We start from the raw sequence: 22,705 nt of genomic DNA on the forward strand, positions 1-22,705 counted from the left end.
CTGACTTTGGTCTACGGCCAACAGGGAGTAAGTAAGAGGATTTTAGGGTCCAATGTATCACTGGTGCAAAAGGACCCGAGCACACCAGGCTTTTACATTCTTGCTGTGAATCGCTGGAGGATTTTCATGATTTTAATTTCCTATCATTCAGAAGTTTCTGACTTTGGTCTACGGCCAACAGGGAGTAAGTAAGAGGATTTTAGGGTTCAATGTATCACCGGTGCAAAAGGACCCGAGCACACCAGGCTTTTACATTCTTGCTGTGCATCGCTGGAGGACAGGGACCAACCACGTCTTACTGAATTCCATAACCTCAGAGACCCGCATAGTATGTATGCCCCTGGCGCATAGTCAGTGTTGCTAATAAGTGAATGGTGAGCATAGTGCGACCTCCCGACAAGCCGACGCCGAGAGCCGGCTGAGCACAACCGGAAAGAACGAAAATGAGACCCTGCAGGCTAACTCGCAGGTCGCCGGCGCCCGGACGTCGGCGCAGGACGCGTCCTCTGGCGGCGGCTGCGCGCTGGGTCCGGCCGGGGTGCGTCGGGAGGGAAGCGCGCGGGCGCCGCGGGGCGGAGCTTCTCGGGGCGCATGGAGAGTTCGGGCGCCGCGACGTGTGGGAGCCACATGCCCGGTTTCCTACGTGCTCTGAAGACCCGGAGCCGAGGCGAGGTGGCGCGGGCACTAGTGCAGGAGCAGGACCTAAGGCAATGGGGCCTGACAGGTCAGTGGCCCTGGCCCTGCTTCTTCCGGGGTCTTTGCACTTCTCGGGACTCGCTTCTGGCGGGCCAGAGGATCCCGCTCTAGGAACGGGCCTTCGGCGCTGCGGCTGGCGCGTCCTGTGGTGGTTGTTGTTGTTCTTACCTGCGGGCCCCAGGGCCTTTCCTTCCCGCCCCTGCGGTGGGGTCGGGCACAGAGGGCCCGGGTGTGGGGCCAGGCAGCCATAGCCCCCGCCGGCGCAGCGCGGGGTTGGCGGGCGTGGAAAGAACGAGATTCCGGGCGGGGAAGCGACACCCGTCCGCAGCCTGGCAAGCTAGCCTCAGGGCGGAGGGACTCCGCGAGACTCGTGTCCCGGAGGTAAGACCTTTCTTTTTGAAGACGCAGAGGAGGTCCTAGCGCCCCAAGAATGTGAGTTTAAAGTTTCTCTTCGGTCAGTTTGGAGGCCTGAGCCCGGGGAGTTCATGAGTTGCTCCTGTAAAACTCTCAGAACCCTTCCGCTTGCTTCACCTGTCTTCCTCATTTACCGTGCACGTGCAGTTCTTTGATAATTTCCCATTGGTTAATTCTTCCACAATGCTCTATTTTAAAACACGCCGGTAAGCAAAGTTTATCAGTCCTTACGCACATACGTGTTTTCCCAGTCCTTTCCTAGAATCTCTGAAGCTCGAAGCTTTACAGACAGCGAAGTGACACCTTGTCCTGTGGATGGAAAAACTCAGGCCCTCTTTTTTTATTTCCTCGCCTGACTACGCTTGATTCACCAGCTGTCCTCTCCAGTCCTGTTTTTTGAATTATAAAATGGGGAATGCAGTGCATGCTTTAACTGCATGATAGAAACTTGGGTCCATAATAATCAGTGGTGTAGACTTTAATTCATTATTTATTAAATGCTACCGAGAGCCACATACTTTCAGTTGTTAGGTACAGAGGTGCGCAAAACGAAATCAGGCCCTGCCTTACCAGAGTTCCTACGGCGGGGACTGTTACTGCTTCCAGAAGTATAAACTAATACTTATTGAACTGTTGTTACATGCTAAATGCCAAGGAAGTGAGATTTTGTTGATTCTCAGAATGAAACAAAAGATGTATTTCTGTATCCAGCTTAGAAGAGGAATGAAGGTGAGTGGTTAGGATACAGACAGGAATGAGAAAGACCTCTCCTTTGCTGTGTCTCTGAGGCTATGTGAATGAATGTGTCTGTGTCTTTAGGGAGTGTGTATCCAGCCTAAATAGAAGCTTATGGACTGGTGTTTGTGTGGGTATCGTAACATATTTTTGTATGCCTTATTCTTTAAATGTGTTTTTAGGTGTGATGCTTTGAGAATTATTTGCGGGAGAAAGCTAGAGGAGTGCGCTCATTGATAGACTGCAGATAATAAATATATCTAGAGAGCTATCATCTGGATGTGTGTTATTTTAGTAAAAGCGAGAAGAGAGAAGAGATGCACCTTTGCTTGGGTGAATTAATTAATGAAGAAGGAAGTAGACAATGTGGAAACTTAGTGATGGGAACAATAAATTGTAGTGGAAGGAAAGAAAAAAATAGAAAACAGGTATACACAAAAGAATAACCATTGGCTGTTATAGCCTGAAATTCCCATTTCTATTTACTAGAATTTATATTTTGTAAAATGATTTTTTGAGAGTTGGTTAAAAATCCTTACTGATTTTTTCCTTATTACAGAAGTAGTACATGTTCTCTGTAAAACATTTAGAGTAATATATTTTGCATAAAGAAAGAATTTAATTGCCATCTTTGTCTTACTGTTTATATGTTCTTATTTATCGTGCCATCCTTGATCCGTGTGTGTCTGTATAATTTCTTTTTTTCCTTCTCTGAGATGGGTTGTGGAGGGAGGGAGAGGAGCAAAAATGGGGTTTCATATGCATACTTTTTGGAATCAGTTTTGCCTTCTATCATCATTTAGTATTTTTAGTTATTTATTCTAAAAGATCATATTTAGTGGGTACAGATTTTTCAATGAATGGATGTGCCATAGTTTAACCAGCCAAATATGTGGGTATTTGGGTTCTTACTTTTTTTGTGGTTATAAATAATACTAATAAATGTCCTTGTAACCAAATATTTATTATATCCATAAATTTTTAATTCTTCCAAGGCCGCGTTTCTATGCCAAAAAGTATGTGACATTTTTGCCGATTTTTCCACATTGTCATCAACGCTGGTATTTTCTGATGTGAGTAGTTATGATGAGCACTATGAATTGTGTAAAACTGATGAAGCACAAACCTGTACCCCTGAAACAAATAATACAGTTTATGTTAATTTAAAAAAATAATAAAAAGGGGGCGCCTGGGTGGCTCACTTGGTTAAGCGACTGCCTTTGGCTCAGGTCATGATCCTGGAGTGCCGGGATCGGGCTCCCTGCTTGGCGGGGAGTCTGCTTCTCCCTCTGACCTTCCCCCTTCTCATACTCTCTTTCTCTCAAATAAATAAATAAAATCTTTAAAATAAATAAATAAAAAGGAAAAAAGTTCTTTTGTTATTTAATATTAGTTTCCTAGTATTGATGAACACTTGGATATTGGTTTTTCTTCTTGTTCCTTGCGTATTTATGCTCTTTGCCCATTTTTTAACTGACTTTTGCTTTGTTCTTTCTTGCATTGATATTAAATATTTGCCACAGATATTGGGAATATGTTTTCTAGTTTGTGTTTTGATTTTGATGAGGTGTGTGAGAGAGAGAGTGTGTGTGTGTGTGTGTGTGTGTGTGTGTATTTCAGTGGTGATGTTTAAGAATTCTTTGTAGTCAAATCTTCAGCATTTTTCTAAATGATTTTTGCCTTTAGTATGTTTGCTTAGGTGGGGCTTTACTACGAATTTATTGTTGTTGTCTTAATTTTTTTTTTCTAGTATAGTTGTGATCTCTTTATATTTAAATTTTTATTTCCCCAGAAATTTATTAGGAAGGAACTTGACTGGTTTTTTTTTTTTCTCTCTCTTTCAAATATGTAATGAATTAGCCACTTTCTGAAAATCAGTGAAACAAGTATTTTGTTCTGCGGTATTCTTCCCAGTGATTAAAAAACTTTTAGTTGGGAGCATCTGGGTGACTCAGTTGGTTAAGTGACTGCTTTTGGCTCAGGTCATGATCCTGGCGTCCTGGGGTTGAGTCCTGTGTGGGGTTCCCTGCCTATCAGAGAGCCTGCTTCTCCCTTTCCCTTTGCTTGCTGCTCTCCCTGCTTGTGCTCACTCTCTTTTTTTCTCTCTCTGTCAAATAAATAAATAAAATCTTAAAGAAAAAAAAAACCCCGCCAGAAAACCTTTTAGTTGATCTTCCTCTCCTGAATAGTGTCGCAGATATATCCCATACATTCCAGTGAACTTCAGAAACTCGGAAGTATATTGGATCATAAAGATATGTCAAGATCACTTTGTTTTTGTAACACGTAGACCTATTACTCGTGCTGTTTTTGCCTGCTTTTCCAGGACAGGCATACCTCAGAGATACTGCAGGTTCGTTTGGTTAAAGAGCACTGCAATAAAGTGAATATTGCAATAAAGGTAATCAAGTGAATTTTTTTGTTTTCCAGTGCGTATAAAGGTTGTATATATGTTTATACTATACTGTAGTCTACTAAGTATGCAATAGCATCATGTCAAAAAAAAAACAAAACAAAACCAAAAACCCAGTGTACATACCTTAATTAAAAAATATTTGCTGAAAAATACTAACCTGTCATCTGAGCTTTCAGTAAATGGTAATCACTGATCACAGATCACCCTAACCAATACAGCAGTAATGAGAAAGTTTGAAATATTGTGAGAATTATCAAAATGTGACAGAGACACTTTTTAAAAAAAATTAACATATAATGTATTATTTGCTTCAGGGGTAGAGGTCTGTGAATCATCGTTCATTCACAATGCACAGCACTCAACCATAGCACATCCCCTCCCCAATGTTCCCAGCCGTCCTATCCCTTCCACCCCCTTCCACTTCAGCAGCCCTCAGTTTGTTTCGTGAGATTAATAGTCTCTTATGGTTTCTCTCCCTCCCCCGTCCCATCTGGTTTCATTTTTTCCCTCCCTACCCCCCACGATCCTCACCCTGCCTCTCGAATTCCTGACAGACACTTTAAAGTGAGCAAATGCTGTTGGAAAAATGGTGCTTATAGACTCATTTAACTCTGGGTCCTCATAGACCTTTAATTTGTAAAAACAGAACAAAACAAAAACAAAAACGTGTTGTTAGGGGCAATAAAGTGAAGCACAATAAAATGAGGTATTCCTGTACCCCTCACCCTCCTGAGACGTGGGCAAGGGAATTCAAACAACTCTGTGATGGGTGTAGCTGAGGGGCACCCACATTTCTTTCTTCCCAAACCCCCAAGCCTGCCTTATCATATCCTTGAGGCTCTAAAGCAAAAGACTATACATTTCCCAGACTTCCTTCTAGTTCTGTTGTACATGATGGGTGTAGGAGATTTGAAAGGGGGAAATGTGGGAGAAGCCACAGTCTGGGAGGGATTTGGGTTTTCTGCATTTCTCTTGGAGACTAGTCCTAACTTCAGGGAGGTTAAGTGGATACTGAACATCCATTTTACTGGCAAGGACTGTAGCTGAGGTGGGAAGGATCCTGGAGCTGACAGTTGGACTAATGGTCTTGTGAGATAAGGAAAATACATAGTGGCTCTGCCCCCTGGTTCCCAGAATAGGGTTCCTGAAACCCTTGTAATGTCCAGGGTGGCAGTAGTATCTTCTGTTCTTTTTTTTTGTTCTTTTTTTTTTTTTTTTTAATTTTTTTTTTTATTTATTTGACAGAGAGAAATCACAAGTAGATGGAGAGGCAGGCAGAGAGAGAGAGAGGGAAGCAGGCTCTCCGCTGAGCAGAGAGCCCGATGCGGGACTCGATCCCAGGACTCTGAGATCATGACCTGAGCCGAAGGCAGCGGCTTAACCCACTGAGCCACCCAGGCGCCCCAGTATCTTCTGTTCTAATGAGGTGATGCTGGGTATGTTCCTAGATGGCTCTTGGGTGGGGTCTGATCACAAGAAAGGACAAGCCATAATTAGAAGCTTAGAATTTTCAGCTCCATTCCCCCTTCTATTGAGATGGGAAGGGGCTGAAGTTAATGATTGATGGTGGCTACGTGATGAGGCTGCCATTAAAAATCTGAGAAGTACAGGGTTTGGAGAGGATAGAATGGGATTGTTTTCTTAATATCTCTAGTAGCTTGTTGTAAGTGTATAGAATTGCAACAGACTTCTGTGTATTGATTTTATATCCTGCAACTTTACTGAATTAGTTTATGCTAATAGTTTTTTTGATGGCATCTTTAGGGCTCTCTTTATATAAATCTTCTGCAAATAGTGACAGTTTTATTTCTTCCTTCCTTTCTGAATTAGATGCCCTTTTTTTTTTTCTTTCCTAATTGCTGTGGTTAGGACTTCCAATATTATGTTGAATAAAAGTGACAAAAATGGGAATCTTTTTTTTTTTTAAAGATTTTATTTATTTATTTGACAGAAAGAGATCACAAGCAGGCAGAGAGGCAGGCAGAGAGAGAGGAGGAAGCAGGCTCCCCGCTGAGCAGAGAGCCCGATTCGGGCCTCGATCCCAGGACCCTGAGATCATGACCTGAGCCGAAGGCAGCGGCTTAACCCACTGAGCCACCCAGGCGCCCCAAAAATGGGAATCTTTGTCTTGTTCCTGATCTTAGAGGAAAAGCTGAAAGCTTTTCACCATTGAATATGATTTTTGCTGTGGGCTTGTCTTATATGGCCTTTATTATACTGAGGTGCATTCCCTCTATACCCACTTTGTGTAGAATTTTTATTATAAATGGGTGTTGATTTTTGTTAAATGCTTTTTTGGCATCAATGAGATCACATGATTTTTATCTTTCATTTTCTTAATGTGGTATATCAAATTGATTGATTTGTGAATGTTTATCCTTTTATCCCTGGAATAAATCCTACTTGATCGTGATGTGTGATCCTTTTAATGTATTTTTGAATTCAGTTTTCTTTTTTGTTGTTGTTTTGTTTTAAAGATTTTATTTATTTATTTGATGGAGAGAGACACAGCAAGAGAGGGAACACAAGCAGGGGGAGTGGGAGAGGGAGAAGCAGGCTTCCTGCTAAGCAGGGAGTCAGATGCAGGGCTTAATCCCAGGATCTTGGGATCATGACCTCAGCCGAAGACAGACACTTAATGACTTGATCCACCCAGGTACCCCTTGAATTCAGTTTTTAAATACTTTGTGGAGGTTTTACATCTACGTTCTTCAGGGACATTGACCTATAATTTTCTTGTGGTGTCCTTGTCTGGTTTTGGTATCTGGGTATTATTGAAGTTGGAAGTGTTACCCCCTCCCCCCCTTTTTTTAAGAAGACTGAAAAGAATTGGTATTAATTTTTCTTTGAATGTTTAGTAGAATTTATCAGTGAAGTCATCTGGTTCTGGACTTCTGTTTTTTGGGAGTTTTTTTTTTTTTTAAAGATTTTATTTATTTATTTGACAGATCACAGGTAGGCAGAGAGGCAGGCAGAGAGAGAGGGGGAAGCAGGTTCCCCACCGAGCAGAGAGCCCAATGTGGGGCTTGATCCCAGGACCCCAAGACCATGACCTGAGCCGAAGGGAGAGGCCCAACCCACTGAGCCACCCAGACGCCCCTGGGAGGTTTTGATTACTGATTCAATCTCTTTACTAGTAATTGGTCTGTTCAGAATTTCTATTTCTTCAAGAGTCAGCCTTGGAGGGTTGTATATTTCTAAAAATATATTGATTTATTTTAGGTTGTTCAGTTTATTGGTATATAATTGTTCATAGTCGTCTCTTATGGTATATAATTGTTCATAGACTCTTATGCTCATTTGTATTTCTGTCGTGTTAGTTAACAACATTTCCTCTCTCATTTTTTTAAAACGTTTTATTCATTTGAGAGAGGGAGTGAGTAAGGGGAGGGTCAGAAGGAGAGAGAGAGAATCTCAAGCATGGAGTTGGATATGGGGCTTGATCCCATGACCCTGAGATCATGACCTGATTTGAAACCAAGAGTTGGACGCTTAACCAACTGAGCCACCCAGGTGTCCCTCGTCTTTCATTTCTGATTGTGTTTATTTGAATCCCTTTTTTTCTTGGTGGATCTAGCTAAAGGGTTGCCTGTTTTTATCTCTTCAAAGAACCATCTCTTGGTTTCACTGATCTTTTCTATTGTCGTCTTAGTTTCTTTTTCATTTATTTCTGCTCTGGTCTTTGTTATTTCATTCCATCTACTAACATGGTCTTTATTTGTTCTTCTTTTTCTAGTTCCTTTTAGTGTAAAGTTAGGTTGTTAATGCGAAATTTTTCTTGTTACTTGAGGTAAGCATTTAAATCTCGGTGAGCTTCCCTTATTAGAACTGCTTTCGCCACATCCCGTAAGTTTTGATATGTGTATTTACATTTTCATTTGTCTCAGGTGTTTTTTAATTTTGCTTTTGATTTTTTCACTGACTCATTATTTGTTCAGTAGCATGTTGCTTAATCATATATGAGAATTTTCCAGTTTTCTTTTTGTAATTGATTTCTGGTTTCACACCATTGTCATCAGAAAATATGCTTGATATGATTCATTCTTAATTTAAGGCTTGTTTTGTGGCCTAACATATGATTGATCCTGGAGAATGTTCCATGTGCACTTGAGACGTTGTGCCTTCTGGTGCTTTTGGATGGAATGTTCTATATGCATCTGTTAAGTCCTTCTGGTCTAATGTCTCATTTAAGACTGATGTTTTCTTACTGATTTTTTTGTCTGGATGATCTAACCATTAGTGTAAATTGGGGTATTAGAATCTCTTACTATTATTTTATCTCTGTCTCTTACTAGTATTGTACTTCTTACTATTGTATATTCTCCTTTTAGGACTGTTAACATTTGCTTTATATATTTAGGTTTTCCTATTTTGGGTGCATAAATATTTACAAATGGTATATCCTCTTGTTTAACCCCTTTACTATTATATAATGTGCTTCTTTATCTCTTATTACAGTCTTTGTTTCAAAGTATTTTGTCTGATACAAGTATTGCTACCCCCAATTTCTTTTGGTTTCCATTTGCATGGTATATCCTTTTCCATCCTTTTACTTTAAATCCTTATGTCTGATGTGAGTTGCTTGTAGGCAGCCTGTAGGTGGGTCTTGTTTTTTGTTTTTTGTTTTTTAAGATTTTATTTATTTATTTGACAGAGACAGAGATCACAAGTAGGCAAAGAGGCAGACAGAGAGAGAGGGGAAGCAGGCTCCCTGCTGAGCAGAGAGCCCGATGCGGGGCTCGATCTCAGGACCTAGAACCATGACCTGAGCCGAAGGCAGAGGCTTTAACCCACTGAGCCACCCAGGCGCCCCGTTTTTTTTCTTTTTTTAAATCCACTTAGCCCCTTTCTCTTTTGACTAGAGAATTTAGTCCATGAACATCTCACGGGATTATTAGAGTATGTGCTTATTATTGCCATTTTGTTAATTCTTTTCTGGTGGTTTTGCAGTAATTTTGTTCCTTTGTCTCTTGCTTTCTTCCTTTGTGGGCTGATGATTTTCTATAGCAGTATGCTGGGGTTCCTTTCTTACTATCTTTTGTGTATCAACTATAGGTTTTTGCTTTGTGGTTACCATGAGGTTTACATATAACAACTTAACATCTGTAGCTCTTTTAAGTTGATAATAACTTAATTTTGAACTAATTGTAAAGCTTTACATTTTTACTCTTCCCCAGCACATTTTATGTTTTTGATATCACATTTTACAGCTTTTAATCTTTTGCTTACCTTATTTAATTATTATAGTTACGGTTATTTTTGCTACTTTTGTCTTTTAACCTTCATACTAGTTTTAAAAGTGATTAATCCATTCCATTTAGTATATATTTACCTTTACTGGTAAGAGTTCTACTTTTATATGTTTTGTTATTACTAATGCCTTTCTTTCATTCCGAAGAGATTCCTTTAACATTTCTTATAAGGCTGGTTTAGAGGTGATGAATCCTTCAGATTTTGCTTATTGGGAAAACTGTATTTTCTTCAGTTTTGAATGATAACATTGCTGGGTGGAGTACTCTTGGTTGGAAATCTTTTTCTTTCAGTACTTTGAATATATTGTGCCACTTTTCTGGCCTGCGAAGTTTCTGCTGATAAATCTGCCAGTTGTCTTATAGGAGGTCCCATATACATATCAAGTTGTATTTCTCTTATTGCCTTTAGTATTTTCTGTCTGTCTTTAACTTTTTTTTTTTAATGATTTTTATTAACATATAATGTATTATTTGCCCCAGGGGTACAGGTCTGTGAATTGTCAGCACTCACCATATCACATACCCCTGCCAACGTCCATAACCCAGCCACCTTCTCCATGCCTCCTCTCCCCCGCAGCAACCCTCAGTTTGTTTTGTGAGATTAAGAGTCTCGTACGGTTTATCTCTCTCCCGATCCCATCGTTTCATTTTTTCATTTTTTCCTTCCCTACCCCGCAGACCCCCCACTCTGCCACTCAATTTCCTCATATCAGGGAGATCATAGGATAATTGTCTTTCTCTGATTGACTTATTTTGCTCAATATAATACCCCCTAGTACCATCCATGTTGTTGCAAATGGCAAGATTTCATTTCTTTTGATGGCTGCATAGTATTCCATTGTATATGTATACCACATCTTCTTTATCCATTCATCTATTGATGGACATCTAGTTTCTTTCCATAGTTTGGCTATTGTGGACATTGCTGGTATAAACATTTGGGTGCACATGCCCCTTTGGATCACTACATTTGTATCTTTAGGGTAAATACCCAGTAGTGTGATTGCTGGGTCGTGGGGTAGCTCTATGCTCTTTTCCAGAGTGGCTGCACCAGCTTGCATTCCCACCAACAGTGTAGTAGGGTTTCCCTTTCTCTACATCCTCTCCAACATCTGTTGTCTCCTGACTGGTTAATTTTAGCCATTTTGACTGGTGTGAGGTGGTACCTCATTATGGTTTTGATTTGTATTTCCCTGATACTGAGTGATGTTGAGCACTTTTTCTTGTGTCTGTTGGCCATCTGGATGTCTTCTTTGCAGAAATGTCTGTTCATATCTTCTGCCTATTGCTTGATTGGATTATTTGTTTTTTGGATGTTGAGTTTGGTAAGTTCTTTATAGATTTTGGATACTAGCCCTTTATCTGGTCCATCATTTGCAAATATCTTCTCCCATTCTGTCAGTTGTCTTTTGGTTTTGTTGACTGTTACTATATTTGTCAACAAAATGTATTTGTTGACAAATATATTTGTTGTTGTTTGTTGACTTGCTGTGCAAAAGCTTTTGATCTTGATGAAGTCCCAGTAGTTCGTTTTTGCCCTTGTTTTCCTTTCCTTTGGCAGTGTTTTGAGGAAGAAGTTGCTGTGGCTGAGGTCGAAGAGGTTGCTGCCTGTGTTCTTCTCAAGAATTTTGATGGATTCCTGTCTCACACTGAGGTCTTTCATCCATTTTAAGTCTATTTTTGTGTGTAGTGTAAGGAAATTGTCCAGTTTCATTCTTCTGCATGTGGCTGTCCCATTTTCCCAACACTATTTGTTGAAGATACTGTCTTTTTTCCATTGGGAATTCTTTCCCACTTTGTTGAAGGTAGTTGACCATAGAGTTGAGGGTCCATTTCTGGGCTCTCTATTCTGTTCCATTGATCTATATGTCTGTTTTTGTGCCAGTACTATACTGTCTTGTTAGTTACAGCTTTGTAATAGAGCTTAAAGTCTGGAATTTTGATGCTACCAACTTCGGCTTTCTTTTTCAACATTGCTCTGGATATTTGGGGTCTTTTCTGGTTCCATATAAATTTTAGGATTATTTGTTCCATTTCTTTGAAAAAAAAATTGATGGTATTTTGATAGGGATTGCATTAAATGTGTAGATTGCTTTAGGTAGCATAGACATTTTCACAATATTTGTTCTTCCAATCCATGAGCATGGAACTTTTTCCATTTCTTTGTGTCTTCCTCAATTTCTTTCATGAGTACTTTATAGTTTTCTGAGTACAGATTCTTTGTCCCTTTGGTTAGGTTTATCCCTAGGTATCTTACGGTTTGGGGTGCAATTGTATATGGAATTGACTTCCATATGTGTTTGGAATGGTTTGGAAACTACCTAACTGACCCCTGGGACCTGATTTCATTTCATTCTGCTACTCTTCCGCCATCTTGCCTCTCACCCTGTCTTTAACTTTTGCCATTTATATTATAATTTACTTGTGGGTCTGTTTGAATTCATCTTACTTGGAACTCTTTGGACTTACTGGATATGATTTTTTTTTTTCTTTCCCTTTCCTAGGTTATAGGCATTTTCAGCCATTTCTTTTTTTTAAAATTTTAAAAAAATTTTATTTAAATCCAATTAATTAATATATAGTGTATTATTAGTTTCAGAGATAGAATTGAGTGGTTCTTCAGTCTTATATAACACTGAGTGCTCATTATATTACATGTCCTCCTTAATGCCAGTCACCCAGTTACCCATCGCCCCCCACTATACCTCCTCCTCCAGCAACCCTCAGTTTGTATCCTATGGTTAAGAGTCTCTTATGATTTGTCTTCTCTCTGGTGTTGTCTTTTTTTTATTTTTCCCTCCCTCCCCCTATGTTCTGATTAGTTTTTAAAAACTTCACATATTAGTGAAACCATACAATAATTGTTTTTCTCAGGTTGACTTATTTCACTTAGTATAATGCCCTCTAGCTCCTTCATGTTATTACAAATGGCAACGTTTCATTCTTTTTAATGGCTGAGTAGTATTCCAATGTATGTATATATACCACATCTTCTTTATCCATTTATCTGTCAATGGACATCTGGGCTCTTTCCATAGTTTGACTATTGTGGACATTGCTGCTATATACATTGGGGTGCAGGTGGATCACTATATTTGCATCTTTGGGGTAAATACCTAGTAGTGCAGTTGCTGGGTTGTAGGGTAGCTCTAGTTTTAACTTTTTGAGGAAGCTCTTTTCCAGAGTGGCTGCACCAGCTTGCATTCCTACCAGCAGTGTAAGAGGAATTCCCCTTTTCTGTATCCTCATCAACATTTGTTGTTTCCTGACTTGTTTATTTTAGCCATTCTGACTGCTGTGAAGTGAAATCTCATGCTTTTGATTTGTATTTCCCTGATGCTGAGTGATGTTGAACATTTTTTCATGGGTCTTTTGGCAGTACCTTCTTTGAAGAAGTGTCTTCTCATGTCTTATGCCTTTTTTTTTTTTAAAGATTTATTTATTTATTTGACAGAGGTCACAAGTAGGCAGAAAGGCAGGCAGAGAGAGAGGAGGAAGCAGGCTCCCTGCTGAGCAGAGATCCTATGTGGGACTTGATCCCAGGATCAAGCTGTTCTGGGATCATGACCAGAACTGAAGGCAGAGGCTTTAACCCACTGAGCCACCCAGGTGCCCCATGTCTTCTGCCGTTTTTTGACTGGTTTGTTTGTTTTTTGGGTGTTGAGTTTGGTAAGTTCTTCATAGGTTTTGGATACTACCCCTCAATCTGATGAGACATTTACAAGTATCTTCTCCCATTTTGTCGGTTGTCTTTTGGTTTTGTTGACAGTTTCCTTGACAGTGCAAAAAGCTTTTTATCTTGGTGAAATTCCAGTAGTTCACTTTTGCCTTTGTTTCTCTTGCCCTTGGAGATATGTCTAGCAAGAATTTGCTGTACCTGAGGTAAAAAGGTTGCTGCCTGTGTTCTCTTCTAGGATATTGATGGTTTTCTACCTCACATTTAGGTCTTTCATCCATTTTTAATTTATTTTTATATATAGTGTAAGAAAATGGTCCAGTTTCATTCTTCTGCATGTGGCTGTCCAATTTTTTCAACACCATTTGTTGAAGAGATTGTCTTTATTCCATCAGATGTGCTTTCTTGTTTTGTCAAAGATTAGTTGGCCATACAGTTAAGGGTCCATTTCTGGGTTTTCTCTTCTGTTCCATTGATCTATGGGTCTGTTTTTATGCCAGTACCATACTGTCTTGATGATGACAGCTTTGTAATAGAGCTTGAAGTCTGGCTTTGTGATGCCACAAGCTTTGGTTTTCTTTTAGGGCCTTTTCTGGTTCCATACATATTTTAGGATTATATGTTCCAGCTCTGAAAAATGTTGATGGTGTTTTGATAGGGATTACGTTGAATATATAGAGTGTTCTAGGTAGCACAGACATTTTAACAATATTTCTTCTTCCAATCCATGAGCATGAAATATTTTTCCATTTCTTTGTGTCTTCCTCAATTTCTTTAATGAATGTATTATAGTTTTCAGAGTATAAGTCCTTTATTTCTTTGGTTAGGTTTATTCCTCGGTATCTTACAGTTGGGGATGTAATTGTAAGTGGGATCAACTCCTTAATTTCTCTTTCTTCTGTCTCGTAGTTAGTGTATAGAAATGCTGTTGATTTCTATACACTGATTTTTCCTTCCTGCCACTTTGCTGAATTTCTGTATGAGTCCTAGCGATTTTGGGGTAGAGTCTTTTGAGCTTTCCACATAGCGTATTATGTCATCTCCAGAGAGTGATACTACTTCTTTGCCAGTATGGACGCCTTCTATTTCTTTTTGTTGTCTGATTGCTGGGTAGGATTTCTAGTACTCTGTTGAACAACAATGATGAGAGTGGACATCCCTGCCTTGTTCCTGACCTTGAGGGAAAAGCTCTGTTTTTCCCCACTGAGAATGGTATTCGTTGTGTGCTGCTGCCCCTCGGAACAATTTGTTACTTAAACTGTAACCCCTGGAGGATTTTACTAGTTGCCAAGCACATTTAGATATGGCCTTAAGAAATACATATACTGACAACAGGTCTTTGGGGAGAAGGACGATGTACGACCGTGAAGCTGGGCAGCCGGGAACGCCCCGCCTGCCCAATGCGGAACGCTGCCTGCTTCAGGGAAGCCGAGCACCCAGGAACGCTTGGTCAGCTCAGGGTGGAACGAAAACCGCCTGCTTCGCTTTTTCCTTGTCGCTTCTTTCTCTTCCCAGAAGTGCTCGTTGTTAGTTAGATGAGTCCTTTGAATGTGCTTGGTCAACTATAAACCTGACCCTCCTCCTTGCTGGCCTGCAAGACGTGACTAACGTGTGACCTTCATCCATCCTTCTGTTGGCTATTGTTTTCTAATAAAAGTGAGACTGTGGAGTTGCTCGTGGCAGCAGTCCTTTTCGACTGTTGTCCCCTGCTTCCAGTCTTTTGCAGCTGACTTGTTTGTGCGTAATTCTTCTCTTGTCGCCGACTTGAAGCGGCAGTTGTGGGCTTTCTTATGTGCCTTTCATGATATTAAGGTATGTTCCTTCTGTCCCTACACTGAAAAGAGTTTTTTTTTTTTTTTTTTAAAGATTTTATTCACCTATCTGTCAGAGAGAGAGCGAGCGAGAGCGAGTGCAGGCAGACAGAGTGGCAGGCAGAGTCAGAGGGAGAAGCAGGCTCCCCGCGGAGCAAGAAGCCCGACGCGGGACTCGATCCCAGGACGCCGGGATCATGACCTGAGCCGAAGGCAGCTGCCCAACCAACTGAGCCACCCAGGCGTCCCTGAGAAGAGTTTTAATCAAGAAAGGATGCTGTGCTTTGTCAAATGGCTTTTCTACATCTATTGAGAGGATCCAGTGGTTCTTTTAATGTAGTATATAACATTGATTTGTGGATGTTGAATCACCCTTGCATCCCAGGAATAAATCCCACTTGGTTGTGGTGAATAATCCTTTTAATGTAGTGTTGGATCCTGTTGGCTAGTATCTTGGTGAGAATTTTTTCATCCATGTTCTTCAGGGATATTAGTCTGTAATTCTCCTTTTTTGGTGGACTCTTTGGTACAGGGATCAACATAATGCTGGCCTCAGAGAATGAGTTTAGAAGTTTTCCTTCCATTTCTTTTTTTTTTTTTTTTTTAAGATCTTTTTTTTTTTTTTGACAGAGAGAGAGAGAGAGATCACAAGTAGGCAGAGCAGCAGGCAGAGAGAGAGGGGGAAGCAGGCTTTCTGCTGAGCAGAGAGCCGGATGTGGGACTCCATCCCAGGACCCTGAGACCATGACCTGAGCCGAAGGCAGATGCTTAACCCACTGAGCCATCCAGGCACCCCCATTTCAGTTTTTTTTGAAATAGCTTCAGAAGAATAGATATGAATTCTTCTTTAAATGTTTGGTAGAGGGTGCCTTTTTTTCTTTTCTCTTGATAAGTCTGGCCAAGAGTTTCTCAATCTTTTAATTCTTTCACAGAGCCAGCTCCTAGTTTCATTGATTTGTTCTACTCTTCTTCTAGTTTCTATTTCATTGATTTCTCCTCTAATCTTTATTTCTCTTCTGGTGGTTTTGGGCTTTATTTGGTGTTCTTTCTGCAGCTCCTTTAGGTTCAGTTGTGTATTTGAGACCTTTCTTGTTTCTTGAGATAGCTTTGTATTGCTATAAGCTTTCCTCTTAAGACTGCCTTTGGTGCATCCCAAAGGTTTTGAACAGTTGTGTTTTCATTTTCATTTGTTTTCCAGGAATTTTTAAAATTCTTCTTTAATTTCCTGATTGACCCATTCATTCTTTAGTGGGATGCTTTTTAGCCTCCATGTATTTGTGTTCCTTCCAAATTTCCTCCTGTGATTAAGTCCAAGTTTTAAAGCACTGTGATCTGAAAATATTCGTGGAATGATCTCAGTCTTTTGGTACTAATTGAGCTCTGATTTTGAACCAGCATGTGACCTATTCTAGAGAATGTTCCATGTACACTCAAGAAGAATGTGTATTTTGTTGCTGTAGTATGGAATGCTCTGTATATCCCTGTGTTGTCCATCTGTTCCAGTGTGTCATTGAAAGCCCTTGTTTCCTTGTTGATCTTCTGCTTAGGTAATGTGTCCATTCCTCTGAGTGGGGTGTTAAATTTCCCTGCTATTACTCTATTATTATAAATGTGTCTTTCTGTTTTGTTATTAATTGTTTTATATAATTGGCTGTTCCCATGTTAGGGGCATAAATATTTACACTTACTAAATTTCTTTGTTGGATAGACCCTTTACCTATTATATGGTTGTCCTCCTTCATCTCTTATTACAGTGTTTGGTTTAAAATCTAATTTATCTGATACAAAGATTGCTATCCCAGCTTTCTTTTGATGATAAATGGTTCACCCCCCCCACTTTCAATCTGGAAGTGTTTTTGGGTCTAAAATGAGTCTATTGTAAATAGCATATTGCTTTTTTATCCGATCTTATATCCTCTGTCTTTTGATTAGAGCATTTATCACATTTACATTCAGAGTAATTATTGAAAAGGTATAAATTTTGTGCCATTGTATTATCTGCAATGTCAGTGGTTTTGCATATGGTCTCTGTTCCTTTTTGGTCCATGTTACTTTTGAGCTGTCTCTTCACTTACAGGATCCCTTTAATATTTCTTGCAGGGCTGGTTTAGTGATCACAAATTCTTTTAGTTTCTGTTTGTCTGGAAACTCTTTAGCTCTTCTTTTCTGAATGACATCCTTGCTAGATAAAGTATTCTTGGTGGCATATTTTTCTCATATAGCACTCTGAATATATCATGGTAGTCCTTTCTGGCCTGCCAGGTGTCTATGGATAGGTGTGGTGCCAGCTTTATGTTTCTATCCTTATAGGTTAAGGTCCTCTAGTCTGGAGCTGCTTTCAGGATTTCCTTTGTCTCTGAAATTTGCAAGCTTCACTATTTATGTCAAGGTGTGCTGCCCTTTTTTAAAATTGGTTTTGGGGGAGTGGTTCTCTGTGCCTTCTGAACTTGAATGCCTGTTTCCTTCCCCATATTGGAGCAAGGTCTCAGCTATAATTTGTTCCAGTATACCTTCTGCCCCCTCTTCTTCTTTTGGGACCTCAATTATTCTAATAATATTTTGCTCTCTAGTATCATTTATTTCTCAAATTCTCCCTTCGTGGTCCAGTAGTTGTTTATCTTTTTCTCCGTTTCTTTATTCTGCATCATTTCCTTTTTTTTTTTATTAGTGATTTTACTTATTTATTAGAGAGGGAGAGAGTGCACGTGCATGTGTGCACAAGCAGGGGGGTGGTGGCAGGCAGTGGGAGAGGGAGAGGCATTCTCCCTGCTGAGCAGGGAGCCTTATGCAGTGTTTGATCCTGGGACTCTGGGATCATGACCTGGGCTGAAGGCAGACATTAACCAAGTGAGCCACGACACCCCTTTTCTCCATTTTGTCTTCTGTATCACTGATTATCTTTTCTGCCTCATTTATCTTAGCAGTTAGGGCCTCTGTTTTTTTTTTTTTTTAAGATTTTATCTATTTATTTGACAGAGATCACAAGTAGATGGAGAGGCAGGCAGAGAGAGAGAGAGAGAGAGAGAGAGAACCCTGCTGAGCAGAGAGCCCGATGTGGGACTCGATCCCAGGACCCTGAGATCATGACCTGAGCCGAAGGCAGCGGCTTAACCCACTGAGCCACCCAGGCGCCCCAGGGCCTCTGTTTTTTATTGCATCTCAGTAATAGCCTTTTTGTTTTTGACCTAATTATGTTTTAGTTCTTTTATTTCTCCAGAGAGGATTTCTGTAGTGTTTTCTCTGCTTTTTTCAAGCTCAGGTAGTATCTTAGTTCTGACATCTTATTATGTTCATATTGATTATGTCCCTAGCAGTGGGTACTTTATCATGTGGTTTTTTTTTTAGGTGAGTTCTTCTGTCTTGTCATTCTGTCCAGAAAAGTATAAATTAATGAGAACAAGATGCAAAAATAACAACAGTGGCTCCTGAAAATATACATTAACAAATCAGAAACCATCAGAAACCAAAAAAAGAAAAAAACAGTAAAAAGAGAAAGAACATAAACAGATGAATAGAACAGAGCAATATACCAGATCCTTGGTGTATTTTGGTTTGTTAGAAGAAACTAAAGAAAAAAACTCTCACAGAAAAGCAGTTAGTCGCTCCTGTCTCCCTGGTTTCTGTCTGCACTCTATGTTCACCTAGCTATGACCAAACATTTTTATCTCAGGCACACAACCCTGTTTCGAGTCTACAACCTTTATAGACTCCTGCAGTGCTCACCCTTCCTGCTTCTGGGAGGGAGAGGGTGAAGGCTCTTGTTGTGGTTTTGCCACTTACTGGGCCTCTGCTCAGAGAGCAGTTACCTAGTCGTGTTATGGTTTGTGGTTTATGGCAACACTGAGCGGAAAGCCCAATCTTGGTCTCCCTGTTTGTGGACAGCTTACTTGCTCTGATGCTTGGGAACTCTGCGCTCTCAGGAACCCCTCTTCTTTCTGTGATCCCTGGGATCCTGAGACTATGCTGTCCCATCTAGGATTCTGCCCTGCTTAGCTACAAGAGCAACTTTCCTGTAGGCACATCCCCCACTGGAGCAGACTTCTGAAGTTCTTCGAATTTTGTGCTCTGCTGCTGTATCACTTTCTGGTAGTGGCTTATGGAGGCTACCCCCTGGGGGAGTTGTTTTCTGATATAAGTCCTTTTATATTTACTTTTTCATATCTTCTACCTTACAAAAAGTGGTGGTTTTTCTATTTGTAGAACTGCAGCATTTCTTTTCTTAGATTTCTGATTGAGTTTGCAGATTGTCAGAATGATTTGATCGCTATCTAGCCAAATTCCGTGGACCAGACAAAACTAGGGTCCCCTACTTCTCTTCCATCTTCCTTGAGAAACCACCATTATTTCTTCAAATAAGTGTTCTCCCCCCTTTCTCTGACTTCTCCTTCTGCGACTCCTATAATGTGAATGTTAGTGTGCTTGATGTTGTCCCAGAGGTCCCTTTAAGCTATCTCCGTTTTTTAAAAAGTCTTTGTTTTTTGTGCTGCTCTGTTTAGGTGAGTTCTCTGTCATCGGGTTCACAGATCTTTTCTTTTGTTTCATCTAGTCTGCTGTTGAATTTTTCTGTTGTTGGTTTTTTGGTTTTGTTTTGTTTGTTTGTTTGTTTTTCAGTTCAGTTACTGTATTCTTTGGTTCTTTGAATTCTGTGTGGAACTCGTATTTTCAGTCTCTTTTTGAAGTTTTCATGTAGTTCATTCATTCTTCTCCCAAATTTAGATGAGCTTCTTTATGACCGTTACTTTGTACTCTTCATCAGGTAAATCATTTAACTCAATTTCTTTGAAGTTTTTTCCTAAGGGTTCATCTGTTCTTTTGCTTAGAACATATCCATTTGTTCCCTTGTTGTACTTATTTCGGATTCTCAGCATAAGATGAAACAGACACTTCTCCTAGTCTTGAAGGGATGTTTTTTTTTTTTTTTAAGATTTTATTTATTTATTTGACAGAGAGAAATCACAAGTAGATGGAGAGGCACGCAGAGAGAGAGAGAGGGAAGCAGGCTCTCTGCTGAGCAGAGAGCCTGATGCGGGACTCGATCCCAGGACTCTGAGATCATGACCTGAGCCGAAGGCAGCGGCTTAACCCACTGAGCCACCCAGGCGCCCCGAAGGGATGGTTTTTGGTAGGACATAAAGTAGGTGAGAAAACTTCCATTTAACCCTGTTAAGCTGTTGGTTGTCCTTCAGATGTTTGTGATTTTCCAGAGAGCCTATTTTATTTTATTTTTATTTACTTATTTTTTAAGATTTTGTTTATTTATTTGACAGAGAGAGTGAGCCCGCAAAGTAGGCAGAGAGGCAGACAGAGGGAGAGAGAAAAGCAGGTTTCCTGCTGAGGAGCGAGCCCAATACAAGGCTTGACCCTGGGATCATAACCTGAGCCAAAGGCAGACTAAGCCACCCAGGCGCCCCAGCCTATTTTACTTTCAGTAGTTCCCAGTAGTTGAGGATGTGCCAAGACCAGTCAATTTCACAAAGGAGAGGATTTCAATCAGCAGTTCCATTCAGACTGATTAGAAGCCAGACCCTCAGAAGCTTTTAAAGGATACAAATATATACAGTCCTGGGGTACCTGAGTGGCTCATTCAGTTAAGCATCTGACTTCAGCTCAGGTCATGATCTCAGAGTCCTGGGGTCGAGCACCATGACAGGCTCTGCACTCAGTGGGGAGTCTGGTTGTCCCTCTGCTCCTCCTCCCGCTTGTGTGAGTATGTGGGCGCATGTGCTCTCTCTTTCTTTCAAACAAATAAAATCTTTTAAAAAAGAATGCAAATATATACAGTCCTGTTGGACTGCAAGCAGAAGCCCCACTGCCCTCAGAGGCATGTAAGGTGTCCTTGGGGCAGCAGTGACAAAACTGGGGCTACAGACAAGTCTATAAGCACTTTTCTGGGGGATTCTGGTGGGCTGTAGCAAGTAGGCAGAGTGAGAGTGCAATGATGGCACCCTCCAGCCTATGTTCCCTGAGAGTACTTTTGTAGCCTCTAGATCCTGCCAAAGGTGAAGTCTGCCCCAAGGCTGAAGTTCTAGGGTTAGCAAGTAGGAATTTGTTTCAGCTTGCTGTCCGTTAGTGCTTTGGGGGTGGCAGCATGCCATTGTTACAGTCCCAATGGCCCAGGAACTCAAGCCCCTCCAGCCACCAGAGCCAGGCAATCACAGGAAATCCCTTGAATGGCAGTCATAAAAATCAGGGCCCAGACTTAAAAACTGGACACCAGACATGTGTAAGAGCTCCCCTGGAGCGATGCTGGCACTATGGAGTGTGGCAGAGGGAGAGTGTGAAGATAGTGTTGCCTTCCTAAGTCTCAGGAAAAGTTTACAGTCAGCCTTAGATGTGTGTCTGTTTAGAAGCTACCCTTCAGTCTACAGAAATGATAAGCTAATCTGCCTTTTTCCTAAAACATTGAGTGCTTGGGCCTGTTGCCTCTTGCTATCCCCTGGGTGTGATGGCTGTTTAAGAACTCTTTTTTCATTGGTTAGAGTTTTGTAAATCCGTGACTTTAAGCCAGGCTGGCCACTCAGCCAGGCAACACAGAGGTGTGTCTGAGCAGCAGCTGCAAAATCAGGCCTCACCAGAAAAGGATATAATCTTCTTTCTGGAAGATACTGGTGAATTGGAGTGAGGCTGAAGGAAACCACCACTTTCTGTTCCCTGAGAGCAACCTGTAGGCCTCTATAAGTGTGCCATACTAGAAGCCCATCACTCAGGCCAACGCTGACAGACAAATAGGTCTTTCACAGAAACACACCCCCACTTCTTTCGCAGAAAAAGTGGGGGTGTGTTTTTATCTGTTATCTGTTTAGTGTCTTGGGGGTGGTAGTCTTCTAAGAACAGAATCTCCACTTGTTACTGTCCGGTGGGACCCAGGAACAAAGCCCTTCTAGCCTCCAGAGCCAGTCACATAGGGAGCATCCTCTAGGTAGCAGTTGTAGAAACAAGGTCACCAAAGATAAAAACTGGGGCACCAAATGTGTGTAGAAGCTCCCCTCTGGGAGATACTGGTGTTCTGGAATATGCAGAGGGATAATGTAAAGATGGCACCATTGAAGAAAGAAAAAAAAAAGAAGAGGAGAAAAAGAAAAAAAGGGGGGGGTATGGAACCTGCCTGCTTTAGCAGGGCAGAGAGAGTGAGCAAGAAGATGGTACCTACAAGCCTCCATCCTTGGAGTACCCAGCAGACCCCTGACCCTCAAACGCGCACTACATTAGGAAGTAAGTCTTTTTTACATAAAGTCTGAGCACTTTTCAGAGGGCTGCTTTTGGGCTGGGCCGTGGGGTGGTTAAGTCTTCGTGCAGGTTTTTTTAGAGTTGTTCCTCAGTTTACCACAGCCTTGTAGGTCTTGTGGATGCCATTACCTGTTGGTCTTCAAAGCCAGATGTTTGGGGGGCTCCTCTCAGGTGCTGGTCTTTTTTTTTTTTTTTTAAAGATTTATTTATCTATTAGAGAGTGCAAGCTCGTGAGTGGATGTTGGGGGGTGGGCAGAGGGAGAAGGAGAGAAGCAGACTTCCCGCTGAACAGGGAGCTCAGTGTAGGGCTGGATCTCATGACTCTACATCATAGTCCGAGTTGAAATTAAGAGTTGACCACTTAGCTGATTGAGACACCCAGGCACTCCACTCTCAGGTGCTGGTCTTAAGAGTTAGGTGCCCAGTGTGGGGTACGAACCCTTCACTCTCTTGTGATTGTAGGTCATATCATTGGGGG

The 22,705-nt window shown here is 41.0% G+C and overlaps 1 protein-coding gene across 1 annotated transcript in view; it reads left to right on the forward strand.

Moving 5' to 3' along the window:
• The first annotated feature begins 545 nt into the window (after positions 1 to 545).
• CHD1L (chromodomain helicase DNA binding protein 1 like) overlaps positions 546 to 22,705 on the forward strand; it is a 71,794-nt gene continuing 49,634 nt past the window's right edge. The window contains exon 1 of the mRNA XM_059375945.1: positions 546 to 724. Coding sequence (XP_059231928.1) covers positions 592 to 724 — 133 coding nt within the window. The 5' untranslated portion in view covers positions 546 to 591. The remainder of the gene's footprint in view (positions 725 to 22,705) is intronic.

The sequence above is a fragment of the Mustela nigripes genome, chromosome 14, assembly GCF_022355385.1.
Source record: "Mustela nigripes isolate SB6536 chromosome 14, MUSNIG.SB6536, whole genome shotgun sequence".
Classification (NCBI taxonomy): Eukaryota; Metazoa; Chordata; class Mammalia; order Carnivora; family Mustelidae; genus Mustela; species Mustela nigripes.